At 45.9% G+C, this 16,982-nt stretch overlaps 2 protein-coding genes across 7 annotated transcripts in view; one reads left to right on the top strand and one right to left on the bottom strand.

The window, feature by feature from the left end:
- Window positions 1-397: 397 nt before the first annotated feature.
- The window catches only part of TSC22D2 (TSC22 domain family member 2), a 38,187-nt gene continuing 21,602 nt past the window's right edge, over window positions 398-16,982 (bottom strand). For 3 of the 6 annotated variants that reach the window (XM_080410196.1, XM_080410199.1, XM_080410198.1), the window contains 2 exons: window positions 9,746-9,797; window positions 8,824-8,963 (listed from right to left, as the gene is read on the bottom strand). In XM_080410196.1, the coding sequence (XP_080266322.1) occupies window positions 9,757-9,797 (41 nt within the window). In that variant the 3' untranslated portion in view covers window positions 8,824-8,963; window positions 9,746-9,756. Of the gene's footprint in view, window positions 8,964-9,745; window positions 9,798-16,982 lie in introns of those variants that run through there. The other 3 variants (XM_080410194.1, XM_080410195.1, XM_080410197.1) reach the window with 2 other exon arrangements.
- On the top strand, window positions 2,079-6,701 carry LOC308072814 (uncharacterized protein; the record flags this gene model as incomplete). Its single annotated transcript, XM_080410235.1, has 2 exons — window positions 2,079-2,349; window positions 3,402-6,701. The coding sequence occupies 2 exons, from the start codon at window positions 2,079-2,081 to the stop codon at window positions 4,571-4,573; spliced, it is 1,443 nt and encodes a 480-aa protein (XP_080266361.1). The 3' UTR covers window positions 4,574-6,701.

The following is a 16,982-nucleotide window of genomic DNA, read 5'->3' as shown; positions in this document are numbered from 1 at the left end:
CGCATAGAGTAGTCTCACTGCAGCATGCGGCAGTGCCCTAGCGCTCGCACGCTTATCATGACGCAAAGCTTTACCCTATGCCTCCTGTCCTAATAAACACGAAATGCTTGTTTGTATAGAGTTAGTGGGTGTTACTTAATTAGAAACCAGCACGACCGAGCCGCAGCTGTTTCTGACATAACCCGATGCCGAAGTTTCGCAAACCACAAGCGGCTTGGGCCAGAGCTGCCGGCTCGCCGAGCCTCTCCTGGCTGCAGGCCACGACTGTGCTGTAAATACTTGGACAACTTTCAACAAGTGGTGACAGTTTTGAGTTTTACAACGTTGTATGGGAATGTTTTGTGCAGGTACAGGGGCCCTACCCTGCCGCTCCCGCCCACAGCTCTGCTTATGTGTGCAGCATCTGCAGAGTGTGGTGTGTCTTGCGATATATATTTAATCCTATTTAAGGTAGATCCTGCTTTCAACTGTTTTGCCTAATGATGGACCCAGTACTTAACTGCTTTCCTGCAGACGATCGCAGTTCCTTCTTAGTGATGCTGAAGAAAAAAAAAAAAAGCCCTCCTTACATCTGTGGATGACTGTAACTCGAGATCACTGGAAAATGCTGCTATCGATAGTATTTTGTTGCTGATAGCCTGGGCTTTGCGTTGGCCCCTCGCTGTCCGTTGTGGTAACAAACGGCAGCCCAAAATCAGTCTGCTGTTGTATGCAGTTGCTAAAGGAAGATTCCTTTTTTCAGGTTTCTTAGAAGACAAATTAAAAACCTGGTTACACCAGAAGTAATAGGAAAAAAAGTTTCTGTAGAGATTAATTAAATGCCTGTTGGCCGTGAAGGAGCAGATCTTTTGTATGACTTGTCTTATTACCGTATGATATTATTGGGACTGGTGTGAAGCAGCGCGGCCAGCCGAGTATGCCCCCAGACTGAGCCGTACAAGGTAACATGCATTCCCTGTTCTTGGATGCTTGTATTTTGTAAGCGGTGGCAGCGGGGGGAAGTATGTATAATCCCTGATTTTAAATAAAAGTTCCTTTTCAAGTGCGAGTTGTGTTCATTTTGAGGTTGGCAAAACGGTGCCTTGCTGGGTGTTGAAGCTAGAGTGCTTCCTGCCGAGTGCAGCTTAATTAGCTTCTTCCCCAAGATGAGTCCCTTTGGCACAGGAAAGCCCCGTGTTTGGCTGTGCTGGGGTCTGGCCGTGCCAGTGCTGCCGAGCCATGGGCTGAGGGGTCTGGCCATGGAAGCCACCTGGCACCGCTCCCCTTCCCCTTGGGGGCCAGCCCCTCTCCCTGCGGGGTCCTGCAGCCAGCCACGTGGTAGCCCAGTGTGCTTTCTCCACTGCTGGCATTGCTGGATTCAAAGGGCAGAACCGCATCATTAGTCACATGCAAATAAAGGGATATGCAGCGGCTGCTTTTGTTGTTGTTACAGCCTGAACAACAACCCGTGTCTGACAGAGCAGGGGCCAGTGATGGCCTCCACCAGATAACTACAGTTTGGCGCATCGTGCTGCTCGAAAAGTGCTATTGGATTGGAACAAAAACATTCCGGGGTGCTCCACATTGAAAAGTGGTGAAAGTGGCATTGCAGCCAAGAACAGTGACTGCACAAGGGGTGAGAAGGAGCTGCAGCTCGCAGCTGCTTTCGCGATGAGCTGACAAAACAAGAGGGAGGTTATTCCTCAGGATATGGGGTATTAAGTATCAGGAAAACACAGAAGGGGGACAGGGCAAATCACTGTAGGAGCTGCGCAATGAGTGGTGTCTGCTTGCTTTGTCGGTGGCCTAAGCCCTGGCGGGGGGGTCTCGAGCGATGTTCACTCTAAGGTGACAGCTGAGGGGACGTGGATCATCCCAGGTTATTTCTTCCAGGCAACAGGTCTTTTATTTTACAATTTTGCATTACACTGGAAGAGTGACTTGATTTGAGCATGTGAAACCACTACAAAATTTGCTTTGACCAACAGACTCTATGTGCTCGGAAAGATCCAACTGCTTGTGACATGATACGATTTGAAAAGACAAAAAGAGAAAGCAAGTAACCCCCTGCTTTGTTTCTAGGGTCCTGCGAATGGCGGATGCTCTTTGGTGGCTGTGGAGCAAGGAAGATGAGCCATTGGTGGAGAAGGCTTGTTAGGGAACATGTCAACGAACTGGGTGTGCAGAGGTCCACGGGACCTGACAGGATGCACCAGCAGGAGAGATTCCTGAGGACTGGAAGAAAACAAATGTTGCCTGTCTTCACAAAGGGCGAGGAGGAGGAGGAGGATCTTAGGAAGTGCAGACTGGTCCACTTTAGCTCATCACCCCAAGGTGATGGAGCAAAGCCTTCCGGAAAACCACTTCCAGGTACACGGAGGACAAGAGGGTGACTGGGAGCAGTCCTGGATTTATGAACAGGAAAAAGCACTCTATTAACCTGCCAGCCTACTGCCAGGAGACGCCTGGCTCAGTGGGGGACAGGACAGCAGTGGGTCTTGCTTAATTTCGGCACAGCTTTTGATGGGGTTCTCCTGCCCCAGCCTCACAGGCAGCCTGGTGAAGTAGGGGTTGGGTAAGCAAACAGGGAGGACCGAGCCCTGGTTGACCCACCGGGCTCGCAGGGCTGCTGGTGGCAGCACGGAACCCCACCGGACACCAGTTGCTGCTGGAAGTAGCCCCACAGGGAAGGGCCTGGGGCTGGGAAAGGCATCACCAGTGGGTGGAGGTCTCCTACCCCTCTGCTCAGTGCTGCTCAGCACGCCTGGAGCACTGCACTCGCTGATCCTAGGCTCCCAATAGCATGTGGACAGGGACACACTGGAGTCCAGCACTGAGCTGCAAATCTCTCGATCTGATGTACCAGGGGGCTGAGAGTGCCTGCAGGAGGCTCAGAGGAGATCTGACAAGTGATAGGATGAGCAGCAATGGGCACACGCTGAAATACAAGAAATTCCATTTACAAAGAGGGAAAAAAGCTTCTACTGTGAGGGTGGTCAGACCCTGAAAGACGTTGACGAGGGAAATGGTGCAGTCTACATCCTGGGAGACTGTCACAGAAGGCCCTAGGCAGCCCACGGTGCCAGAGCAGGGGTCCAGGCCAGCCCCAACTGTGTTTCCACTATGAAGGCTGCAGCGTACCAGGCTTGTTTCTTTTCAAAAGCCTGAGAGAACAATATCCAGGTTTATTTCCCCTCTCATGAGGCTGCAACATCTCACTGCCAGGAACTGCTAGAGCATCTCTTTTTGATACAATGGCCTGCAGCAGTACGGTGTCTGGGCAGAGTAACATGGTACCATAATCCACAGAAATGGTCAGGTACTTCCATCGAGCTGACCTCGCTGTCCCATTGAGATGATGTTATTAACTGCACACAACTCGCTCATCTCTTAAATCCGTGTTCATTTTTTTCCCCGTGAAGCCTTCTCAAGGCTGGCTGTGAGACTGCGCTTCAGTGACACGCATCAGGATTGGTGTATGCTTTGCCCCGTTCTCCTGCCAGGCCTTTCCTCGCTGCCGCTGCATGTCTTGACCTGCGCCTGCAGCCGCGTCTCCGACATCCCACCGCCCCAGCATCACCCCGCGCAGCGCCGGCCGCGCCGCAGGGTTCCCTTCCCCTCCATGTGTGGAAACTGGCAAACCATCGCCCGCTGCCGATGCGAGAAGCGGCCGGCGCTGACACCGGCCTTGCGGGCCATGTCGGCCACAGCCATCCGCTCGGCCGTAAACAGACGGAGCGGGCGGGGCTCGCCCGCTGGCGGCGAATGCGGCACCACCGAGGCGCAGCCGCGGCGGCGGATGCGGATGGAAAGGGGGCAGCCCCGTGCTGCCAGGGGGTGCGGGGCGGGAGCGCGCTGCTCGGGGCGGCCAGCGGGAGGGCGGCGCGGCTCGCAGCCCCCGCAGAGGGGGTGGCCCAGGACGGCCGGGGGAGGGGAGAGCCCCCCGGGGACCGGCGGCGCGCTGGCCGCGGGCGGCCCCCGGGGCTGTGCCCGTTTTTCCCACGTGGGGCCCAGGCGCCGACGCCGCAACAGCAGCAGCCGTTGGCGGCCGGGCTGCACGTTCGCCCTCCTGCTCCTCACAGCACCGCTCCCTGGGTTAAGCTCCGGCACTGGGGGGGGGGGGGGGGCTGGGAAAACGCCCCACCCCCCGAGCTGCCCCTGGCAGCGCGCTCCGCAGCCCAGCGCGTCACCCCCACCACCGGCACGGAGCCCGGGCAAGCCCCGGGGCCGGCGTTGCCCCCCACCCCCCGGCCGCGGGCCCAGCCAGCGGCGACGGACGCCCGAGGGGGCGTGGCGGCTCCTGGCGGGCGGCGGCGCTCGGGGCCGGGCCGGCGGGGGGGGGGGTGGGGCTGTCGCGCCGGCGGGGGGAGCCCCGCGAGCCTCCGGAACGGGCCGTCCGCGGAGAGCAGCGCTCCTTCAGCGCAGGCAGCGCATCACGCGGTGCGCAGAAACTGGTGCCCTGCCGTGCTCGGGGGGGGGGGGGGGGAGGGGGAGGGGCAGCGACACACACACACAAAATAATCAAGGCCAAGGTGCCTGTGCTGGCGACTGGAACTCGGGATTGCCACGTCCCATGCCTCGCTGGCCCAGGTGACTAGCCCTTCCGGGGCACTTCAGTGCAAACTCAACAAAACCTGCTCAAAATGAAGTTCAAGGGGGCCAATCTGCTAGACTGTTGCTCAGTTGAAATCTCACCTTGGAGTGCTAAACGTTGCAGATCTGTTACTGAATGACCCCAGGCGGGAGATGCTATGACGGACAGGCAGTTTAGCCACCCCTTACAGTTCTTCCCTCTCCTGCTCCTCTCCTCCCAGCCAGCAGCGGTGTGCAGGGCTGGCAGGAAGGTACCCCCCTTTGCACCAGCCTGCTGCCCGAGAGTTTGCCTAACGCCATTTAGAACACCCTGCCTGCCTCCACAATGTCCCCCGTGGCAGCCAGCTCCAAAGTTCACTTTCTGCCATGTGAAAAAATACACACTTCCTGTGGGTGAGATGTGGTTAATGGCAGTCCTGTGCTCACCTCACCTACCTTCCCTGGACACCTTCTGAGCTGCCCTTGCCAGCACTCCCACAGCCCACTCCCCTGCAAGCCAGCCACTGCTTTCCAGGGCTCTCAGCATCAAGCATTTCCTCTGCATCCTCTGTCGGTTTTGTGGCCTTTCCCTGCATTCTGATACATCCTCTTCAAGGTCCGGGGGCTAATTCAGAGACACCACAAAGCTTTAAGACCTTTCTGCTCTGGCATGCTTTCTGCCACAGACACCTTGACTGCAGTCTCCCTCCCATCTGTGCCAAGTGCACACAAATCGCAGGGTCAACCTCATTTCAAAGCACAGCAGGTCAGCCCAGTAGCTGAATTACCGCTCTATTGGTTATGCTGAAAGCTATGGAGGTATTTCAAAGGCACGTGCCACAGGAATATGCAACAGCACCGCAGCATCACATTTTAAGAGCCTGCTTCCACACACAGCTCCCTAAAAACAGTCATTTCCCTGAAAAAGCACAAAGGCACCCAAAAGCAATTAGCTGACACCAAGCGGCAGGAGCAGTGGGCACAAACCCATTCACAGCACCCGCCAGACCCCCGAGCGCAGGGAGCGCCGGGCTCTTTGTTGCACAGAGCAGTGCACACGATGCGGTGATGGGTGGTTGATTGACATCGCTGGTGCCGTCACACGTAAGGCCAACAAAGAAAGGCTCTGCGGCAGCGGGAAGCAGACTGACACCATGTGCACAAAGCAGCGCAGCAGCTAATACGGCCCAACAGCAACACAATCATTTGTCAACAAGCCATTCTTCCCCATCCGAAATCCAACGTTTAGTAGCATCAAGATGATCATCTCAGGCTGAGGAACTGCCACTCCTTTCTCTCCCCAGGCAGCAACCACAGACTGCCACTCGGGAAGATAGAGCAGCAACTCAAAGACCCTCTTCTGCCATCTCAGTGTTATCACACAGCAAACTGAGCTGGCATTTAGAGCTGAAGACAACTTATCACCACAAGAAGACTAAAACCAAAAAACAAAACCAAACCTGACAGGAGTGGAGCAAAGGAAACAAAAGATTTCTAATAGTATCAGTTTAATCTTTTGTTTCATCCCCTATTTCCAGCAGGTTTACTAAAAGCCTTTTTCTTTTGGAGAAAAACACACCTCTCCAGAGCACCTATGTGTAAGTGGATCTAACTGTCCTTGCGCTGCACAGCTCACCCAGAGATGACTCCACACAACAAGCTCACAAGCATGATGAGAGGGGGCGAGGAGATGCACAGACATCAGCTCCACAGGAACGCAGATGTGCTTAGGACTGTCTCCTCTTTGGCCCAATTCTCTATTTCTATGGTCAGCAGGACATTAACAACTTCGGTCATGTTTCATATGTCTCCATTTCAATCCCTAAGAATGAACTGAGAGGTAGTGTGTTCCCTCCATAAAGTTTTAATCAATTAGTCACCCAAATGACTTCTGTTCCCAGAAGTCCCCCAACTTGTTCCTTTTTACTTACTTTACTAGCTACATCCTTGTTGTATAGCAGGAGTGAGCTACAGGTCACACTGGAGAGAAAAGACACTTGGCTACTGAAATACTTTGAATTCTAATTTGCATGCAAAGCCCTCGTTTCAGTAGAGGATTTACAGCAGTACACATGCATGCCTGTAGCAGGCCAAGAACAGCAATGTACAACTGAAATGAAGATCATCACCCACCCCCCACCCCTACCCTTTTCTGAACTGTACTGTGAACCGACGCTTACCGGCAATGGGTGATGCTCCAAGTTTCTGGAACATGGGACAAGGATGCTTCCTTGAGACCTGAAGATACCAAAACTCGTAGTTTCCAGTGTTGCTTCTTTTGTTTTACCTACCACACAAACCTGACCAGAGTTAGATACACACGAGGGTAAGATACTGAAGCAAACATCTGCAGGCAACCTGATGGAATAGGTGCAGGCTCAAGTGTGAGCTACACTGCAGCACGCTGGAGCAATGACTCAGAGCTGTGCCTGCCCGGGATGGCATGCTGCGCAGCTTGCTCCTGTAAGCGTTCCTCAAAGGTGATTCTTGGTTTTAACATACCGAACTGTTCCAGCACTCCAGCACACAGCCAAATGTTAGTTTTATATCAATGCAAACCCAAAACCAATAGTGTCACCAACAACATCAGAATTACACTTTTCCTAGAATTAAAAAAAGTCTGTTGCAAGAGAAGTGCTTACAATTTTGGCATTATTCTATCACTGCTCACTGAAGTTGCCTTTCTCCATTTTGTTTTTTAAAAAAAAAAAAAAAAAAAAAAAGGCTACTGAATTTAGCCTCACTGTAACAATGTATGTTTATACATCGACTTGACACACTACGTTAGTTTACACAAATGATAGTCTCTCTTGAAGCTGTATTTATGAAATGTACATTTTTAATTTAAATACTCAGTATACACTGCACTTAATTTGCATGTTGCATTTATTAAATACATTAAAATCTGCAATGTAACAAAACGTTTTCTGCATACGAAATTCAAAACACCATTTTAAATGAACAAAAAATGGCTCACTTCATTTTTATTTTTTTTTTTAAACAACTAGTGCATAGCACACTAGCTCAGCTCCACCAAAACCAGCTGTTCTTTCTTTTTTATTTGACATTGTTCACAGACTATTACATATTACAATAAGAGTGCTGGATAAAAACATGAGGTACGAAAGTGGTTCAAAGATTATAGGTCATGCAGATCATGCTAGACAGCAAAGAAAGTTGTGAATGAGAAGACACTAAATAAAAATACATAAAGAATGTGCATTATAAAATAAAAACCCCCTCAATTACACAGCTTTGCTTCTTTGGTTACAAAGTAGGTTGAACAATTTCACAGCTTTTTATTCCCACCCAAAAAAAAAAATTATACGAAATGTCAAGCAGAGGAATCATGGCAATTTATCTCTATTAGAAAGTACAAACAGAAATGAGCAAAGTTTTCTTCATCAAAATAGCCCATCAATTATTTATTATATCACAATAACTGGTGACTACCTGTACAGATGCACTATGGTCTTCATACTTACACTCTATACAAAATTTACATTCAAGCTGGATCTTTACTACCGTAAATAAATACCAAAGGTAAATTGCCATTAGTGTTAGAAATATGCCAGGATTCTTTTGTTCAATTATTGCCTAAACATTTTATCTATTGAACGCAATACCATCTATCATTTTACTGATACATACCTTTATTTAAAAAAAACTTAAAAAGTTCTGTGACATTGCTCATGTACGTTATGAAAATAGCAGCCCTGTAATAAATAAAACAAATAAATGAAACTAACGTAGGCAAATGTTACTTTTCTTGAAAGAACAGTGGCTCTCACAATGAATTGTTACTTCTTACCAGATAGCAAGGCTCAAAGTAATCCCCACGGGAAATGGAAACTTTGGAGAGCCACCAAAGCTCTTAAAGACCTCACTCCTGCACACCAAGCAGATGCATCCTTTGCATTAAAAACTCCTCCTATGACCTCCCTTGTGCACCGATGACATAATGGACACCAACTGCGCTTCATGATATACCAGTGAGGGACAGCTCTTGAAGAATGATTGTCTAATACTGAAAAGGCCAAACACACAACAAAAGCATGGCTACTCGCTTTCATATAAAGTGGAAAGAACATCAGTGGCACACAAGGACAGACTGCTCTCAGGTTTCTGTTTTCAAAGGAGGCAAGAAAGCTTTATGCTGAGGAGACATTCGGCTGCTGTGGAGGTTGCGTTGGCTGCGGAGGCTGTGCTATCACTGTTTGCGCTTGTGAAGTGCTACTAGAATTGGCCTGTTGGGTTGAAAGTTGGGATAACTGCTCATTGTTTGAAAGAGATTTTAACAGTGCATTTTCTCGTTCAAGTAAAGAGTTTCTTTCGACTAATTCTTTTATTTGTTCCTTCAGAACTTCCACTTCTTCTCTTACTGCATACATTAAATGGCTTTTCACTAGATCCTGTGAAGAACAAGTTAACAGTTACACCAAGTGAAAGAACAATTTCATTCCACTCCAACCCCAGGATTTACTATTTTACTGCTTTAAGCAGTAAGCCCGGAAAACTAAGGCACTCCTCCACTAAAAATACATGAGTAAGTTAGCCTTCAAGAGCAAATAACCTAGCCCTTCTATTCACTATAAAGCAGCCCTTACATCAAAAGCTTTGTTTCCAACATTCAGCTCTAGTCACCTCAGTTAGACTGAAGAGGAGGACTAGAACTACACTCCAGCTACTCAGAAGCAAACCATCAGCTCTGAAGCTTTGCCCTGGAGGTAGGAGACTGTGTTACACAATCCCAAGCACTGAGATGTATGAGAACCAAGTAAGAAAGCCTTTAAATCAGCAGAAGCAAAAATCACACAGATGTAACCAAAGCTGAACAATACATCAAGGATGGTATAGCATAAGTGACAATTAAGAAAAACCAGTGATGAACTGCACTAAAATAAGATACCTAAATGGACTATTTATTTTCAGCACCCCTTTAAGTTCAATCAGCTTGTTCACAGAAAATTGTAGGAAAGTTAATCTAAGAACATTTCTGGGCCAACACTAAAGGCAATCTCATGTTTTGTGGTCATCCCATAGTTGATGCAGAAAAACCTTTTTTCACATGCTGGTCTCAGTCTGACCCGATGAAGGGGTGTTACAGACTCACAGAAACTCAATACAGCTGGAAACTTAGGATTGATGATGAACCACTAATCCTATGAGAAATAACAACTTATTTTTTACTTACCATTGCCTGTTCTATTTTGTTGTCAATGGCAACAACGCTTGCACCAGATCCACTGTAAATACAAGGAGAAAACTCTGTGAGCATTACTGTATCATTCAACTGAAACTACGCACCCATTGGCGCCCACAGGACTCCTTAGAACGTGCTTTCACTGGAAGTCTAAAGCGTCAGATTCAGGATTTCAGTACACAATCATGGCAGGTTCCCCGTGCCATATTGCCCAGTACAGTTAAGAGCTCTTACGAGACACCACTCCTTCAGGTTATGACTCCTCAGACTATGCTTATGACACCCCTAACCAGAAAAATGCATGAGAATAATTAACTGCTCTGATTCTTCCCCTCGTTTTTTAGCTTTCTTCACTGGGGAAAACGGGGATTCACGGGATATTCATGGAGGTCCTTACCTCTATTTTTATTTCTGCTAAGTTGCTCTTACAGAGTGTTAAGAAAACTGTTGTGTATTCCGTGACCTCACTTGAGGACCACCTTCCAGTTAAAAAGTTCCTGGATCAGCACTGTGTTTACAGCTTTGCAACGAAGCGGCAGTAGCCAACAGAACAGTAAGACAGGACCAAAGCCCTGAACTCCACAAGTGTGCTCACACAGTTTCAATTAATTCTTGTGGGACCATGTTTAACATCTAAGAAATGCACTGCCGTTGGCTGGTCACAGTTCCGGTCAGTCTCGTTCCAAAGACATGCTGGTGCAGAACAATCCCACAAACCAGTGCCAGCCTGAAAGGCTTGCCAAGCACTGGGACAGGCTGCCCAGGGAGTGGTGGGGTCACCCTCCCAGGAGGGACTTAACAGACGTGTAGACGTGGCCCTTAGGGACACGGGTTAGCGGTGGGCTTGGCAGTGCTGGGTTAACAATTCTATGAACAAAACATGTCAGTCATCACTACAAGAATGTGTATTTGCAGTGTGAAACAAGATTTGAACTACATCTTCACATCCCAGGTTATGGCAATCCAGGCCTTAACATTTTTGGTCTGATTTCAAGTTATAAAGCAAGAACACAAACCAGTTGCTCACTTGTAACTCTCTGGAATCGAAATCTAGGGGGGCTGGGGGTGTCCCTGCTCTCTTGCAGTCTCTGATCTCTCAGTCTGGCGAGGAGCTATAGCTCTCTCTCCCCAGAAGGTCAGGCAGGGCAGCCTGCACAGTAGCCACAGAACCCTCCCCCTACACACACGTGCTCTCGGTCCCACACTCTCCATGCCTGCTGGCCCATGCTGGGTCCCAGTGGTCTGACTGCACTCCACAGTTCCATGTCAGACATAAGATGGCAGTTCTTGGACTATTTACCAGGCCTGCCAGTGATAACTACTGATAACGCTCCCCCTGCGATGGAAGTTGCTATCAGCAATGTGCAGCTACATTTTAAAAAAAAGCGTACAGGAAAAACAGAAGGCTTGCAGTCATGCTTGGAAACTCACCTCTGTGAAAATACGTAACTCGCTGAAACCAAGTGTTAAGAAAAAACTACTTAAGACTTTTTAAAATGAGTATTGGCAATATGCTCAGCAGTATTAGTTACATACATGAAACAAAGCTCAACTATTGAAAGAATATGACACTGGAGAAATCCATTTTAACAAGTCTCACAAGAATTGTCAGTACTTAGCAACAAACACAAGTAGAGGGAATCAGCTTCTCAGACTGAGAGAGTAACAGCCTCTCCTACACTGAACAAAGCTTGTAATCGAAAACAAGAAAGTGCTCAACACCCATTTCACAAGAAAATTGTCCTAGCATCTTACTGTTCTCTAAAGCCTCTTTCAAGCCATATTTGTGGTAAAACTCAGAATAAAAAGTACACGTAACTCACGACAAGTTTAAGTATTCCTTTCCATCCTGAATTAACAAGTTTCAGATATATCTGTCAAAAATGTGTGTTCAAGAGTCATTGAAACCCCCAAGACTGCTCCATGTCCCTGACAGCCTTCCACGAACACCACTCCAGAATTAGGTGAGGTAGCTCTGAAGAGATAGACAAGAGGAGCAAAACTAAAGCAAACAGCACGCTTTGTAGGGGGACCTGTTTCTGCATCTTTACAGCATAACTATACACCTTTTGTGTCAATACTTTTCTAGTTAAATTTGAGATTGGGACTTTGTTGATCTATTCCTGTTTCAACTATTCCTGTTTGCAGTTCGATTAGTTTTAAAATAAAATCCCTTACACCACTCAAAGGTAATGCGTTCAGTCAGTTCCATGAAAAAGCCTCTCAGGTGGAAGACAGGCAGTCTTCCCCTTCATCACCCGAAACACTCGTACCCACATGCACGCTGCTGAAGCACCTTCCCCATGCTGTACCTTGCGCTCCCAATTCTTGCCTGCCTTCTACTACATGAGTGCTCACGATGTGGGTATAAGAACCGTCCCTGCCCTTAAGTGTGATTTGAATGAAGCCCAGGAAACTACCTCTCTCCCACCCATACGTTACACTTGAAGTGATACTAACAGACAGTGACGAAAACTGTAGGCAGTTTATGCACTACTTTTATTCATTTGAATATTCTTGTTGCCCTGATCTCTCAGAGCAGCTTGTGCTGTTATCAAAGTACCAAGTCAGAATTCCAGTCCCACTGCCTGCACAAATTCCAGTGTCCCTTAGTCTCCAGGCGCAGAGCACAGGACCACATGGACCACTGCATGCCCGCCCCAGGAGAAGTTCCACAGTGACAGAGTGGCCTTCCAGATTTTTATCAGGAAAAAATTGCACCTGACTGTATTTCATGTCACTTTCTAAAAGCATATGAGATTCTGTCCTTTGTTCATTTTATAGTGCTCCCCACAACAAATAGCTCCTGTGAGGCATTCAGAAGCAGAGTGCTCCAGTGCCAGCTATTCTTATGGTGCAGTCCAAATACACTGCCAAATCTTAAGATTCTGTGTTTTTCTCAAATGCTTTGCTGTTGATATCAAATCCTAGTATGCATAAAAATACTTAATCCCATGGCTGTAGAATGAAACTTACAGATACAATCCAGTCCTTATGAAAAGGCCAGGAAAAAATATTTCTTTTTGGATGTTGTAACTGGAAAGAGTTTGATACATTCTGTGAGTGCACCATCCCACTGTATATCCAATGCCTCAACTTGCAAATTCTTGAGTTAGAAGTGGACACTATTTAGCTCTTGTAGGAAAAGACTGATCACTATGCCGTGCTTTTAGACCAAAGTGATTGCTCCAGGAACTACAGAAGTCTGACAATTATCATCAAAACTGCAATACATAAAACAAAAATCCACATCAAGTAACACTGGGTGGCTGAAAGGGATGAATAAGGTATATATATATTCTTTTTTGTAACTGCAAATTTCCCACTCCCAAGCTGAGCTTTTGCAGACAACTAGCTACCATATATACACACACTGTAATTTAAGAGAACAACTCAGTTTGACAGGGACCTCCAAGTTAAGGTTACATAAATGAAAGCTCTGACCAAAAAGAGGTTATATTGCTACACTAAGATCATTCTAATGACCATCAAGTACAAGGCGAGATTTATAATCAACAAAAATGACAAAGATTGCCAAGTACAGTTTGTGTTTCCAGAGATGGATGGTAAAACCAACATTTTTCCACCTTACACACCAGACAAGCAAAACTGTATTCAGTCTGAGAAATCCTCATTTTGATAGTTTAAAGAAATCCTAGTGGCTTAAATGTAATTTTTTCACATTTTACTTAGAAAGACCCAAGAGGAAAACTAGATTTTGACTGCTAATAGCACTGCTTAGCTACAGCTCATAATCAGATATGCAGCATTTGCAACAAAGTGCTTTATCACAGACTTACAGCTTGCAACTTGGAATTCTGTATGTTGTAATTTAGGCGTATTTCTCCCATATGCCTACAACTCTTCAGTTGTAGCACTGTACATTTTTTGTTTCAAATGTCTTGCAATGAAAGTAAGAGAAGTGTCTTGGACAATCATGTACATACAGATTGAGAAAATGGGAAGAAAACTGCTAAGTCTAAGTGCAAGCCTGATTTCTAATACATATTACACAATATACAGCAATCATACTTTCCATAATGCGCATTCTTAAAAGCCTTGGTATACTTCTATCTTGGTTGTTGTGAAGGCTTTTGCTATGGAGACATGGTATCCCAAGCGTATGGCAAGATATTACCAGAAAGATGTTTCAGTACCATCATCAAGCTATAATAGCGTGGGTTTTGTTTGTTTGGTTTTTAAAAAGTGCTTGGTAGCCCTGTTAGGATAACACATACCAGTGTACAACTTCACTGAAAATATAGATATAATGATAAAACAAGTCTTCTTTGTAAAGCATAACTTTGCAGTTCAAGAAGGTTTCCTTACTAGAGACTATTCCAAAACCTGAACAACACTGTTCCTAGAACGGGAAAGTAAATAAAAGTAAGGGACTTAACTGAGGATGGGTGGATCAGAAGACAGCAAAAAAGGTTAATGTCTTAACGTTAACTTATTACTGGCTGGAGGAAAACTTAACCTTCATCATCACCTCACACTTGCAGGCACCAAGATCTATTTCAATGGTGAATTCAACAAGTGCCACTGTACTCACCTTGGTGTTTTCACCATTGATGTCTTTAGATATAACTATCATCCTTCTAAAAAGATACACTCTCTATTTCAAAATTCACTGTGAAATCTAGGTAGAAAGACTAGGAATCAAACTTCAAAATAAAGGTATTTGCAGCTTAATTCACTGCATGCTTAAAAAAAAAGAATGCAGTAGCTCATTTTTAGAGATTCCGCAGTCCTCAGTAATGTGTATACTTTCATTCCTAACGCATCCAATATTGGTGTAGAGTTATAGGGAGCCCTACTTTGGCACTGTCAAGTACTAGACTAGGTAATAGCATTTCACATTTAAATGAGACTGCACTTCCTACTCATTGGATGATAAATTGGATGAAGCTTTTTTAGTCTGTAACAAAAAACATATTTTGTATTCAGCTGTATTACTGATTAACTGCATACTACTTTTCCAAGGAACTTCTTACCAGTAAGTCACCTCCCCAAGACTGCCAGAATGCATGAGTTTTCTTGCTTTTCCTTGACATTTCTTTCAAATTTTAGCATCAGGAGTTACTGTACTATTCACCTCATGCTTTTAGATAATTAAAACCCATCACACAACATTGCTAATCCTGCAAGAGTGGAAAAGACTGCCTGCAGAGCAGACTACAAAGGGTACACCAATGCTAGCATGTCTTATCTAATAGCCTCCATAAGACAACTCTTCCTTTAAAGCACTAGATCTACTTTGCTTTAGGTTAAAGTGGAAAAGATGTTATACACTACAGCAGGGGTCCTCAAACTACGGCCCGCGGGCTGGATACGGCCCCCCAGGGTCCTCAATCCCGCCCCCGGTGTTTACAGACACCACCACCCCCCCCCGCCGGGGGTGTGGTGGGGAAACCAAGCAGCCGCAGATGACTGCCTGCCACTTCATCCGTGCGCCGGCCCCCTGCTTAAAAAGTTTGAGGACCCCTGCACTACAGTCTCCAGCAGACATCCCTGAACTGAGTGATCTCCCCTAGCTCTTCTAATTCTTTCATTGTTATGGCTTTAACTCAAATTATCAAGCAACCTTTCTGGAAGGAACAATAAGGTACTTTCAAGTGCTCCCACATTTGTTTTGCTCGCAACTGAACTACACACTAGAACAGTAACTCTGCTCATTTATTCATTCCCCTCATTGGTTTTCTCATTTATGCGCTACTGCAGTCACTTAACCAGCTACTCTTCATGTCTTACTGTGAGTTGAGCTACTTAAGTCTGTCCAGAGAAACCCTGTCTATTCTTGAAACAATTAAGGCATGTTTAATTAGCCTCCATCCAATGATGAGATTTTATACTGATAGCTTCCCAATACAATCAATTATCTAGCCTTGAAATATTATCTATCCAAGTATTTCAGATTTTCATTTTTCTTTGTCAAATCCACATGAGAATGTAAGAAAGTCCAAGGCAGTGAATTCACAGCCTCAGCATTACTGGCAGGTGCCTGGCTTTCCCTGCAAGTCTACTTAAGCTCCACATTAGTCAGCTACTCTATCAAACAGAAGTACTTGCTTCCACAGGACAGCTGAGTTTTCTTCAGTTTTACATGAAACTCTGAAGATTAGTTACTCAACACAACCACATAATTGATCTCAGAAGCAACACGTGAGCTCGATAAAAGACAGAATGCATCTGGGGAAAACCAAGATAATGTCTGAGTTGAATTGATTTAGATTTGTTGATTGGTTGGTTTTGGTTTAGTGTTTTGCGCTTTTTTTGACATTAAAGAAAAATGTAGCTCCTTCACAGGTTTGAGTTATACTAATGAACCACACGCTCTTCCCTACACATGAAGACAGTCACATTGCACACTACTTCCATGAGAAGCAAGCATCAAGAAGAAACACATTAACCACAACACTGACTGAATCAGTGTGTTACATAAAACATCAGCCTCGTCCTACGACCCTCTTTAAATTCCACACGGAGTTTGAAAATTTTTAAAAGTTTCACCCCTAAAAAGAACCTCCAGATATGGCTACAATAAAAAAGTGGGAAGTGTGTAACACTTGACTTTCCCATGTCTCCAGGAAGAGCATCTCATTTAACAGAAAGGCCTGGAATAGGGAAAGGGAAGTTTGGCAAAATCAATCACATGAAGAGGTGCTGCCTCATTTATCACATTTACATAAGAAAGATGTTTACCAACAACACTTAAAACACATTTATCTGGATGGTAATATGGGGAGAAAATCCATCTTTTATGAGTTAATTTATATTGTGAAGGTTTAATGCTTCACACAAAAATTCATTTGAAACCTAAAATCCTACTGCTTTAAATTCAAGTTTTCCAACAACTGCTGTGTTTTAGGGAAACCCATCCAAAGCTCCTATGGCACTGCTACCATACAAAGGCAATCCAGGCACAGAAGAGCAGCCACAAATATGCCAAGAAGCCATTATTCCCCTTCTTAATCTTCTCAGTAACTATGCCAGTTGCAAAGACAGACCCCTGAGACTTGTGCCCTTAGCAACAGCTATATGAACACGACGCAGAAAAACATTTGCAAGCTTCCTGCTAATGTGTCAGTAATAACTAGTATTCCACTAACATTTAGTGGTTTGAATGTTACCAGCACTCTTCCCTGCCACAGTGTGCTACTGAAAAAACAAACAAGCCTCTATTTTACTGGAGCAATTCAGCAATCTTTTACTGTCTATTGCAATA

The sequence above is a fragment of the Falco punctatus genome (assembly GCF_963210335.1).
Source record: "Falco punctatus genome assembly, chromosome: 13".
NCBI lineage: Eukaryota > Metazoa > Chordata > Aves > Falconiformes > Falconidae > Falco > Falco punctatus.
The sequence above is the reverse complement of the archived record's forward strand: the minus strand, read 5'-3'. Positions and strand labels throughout refer to the sequence as shown.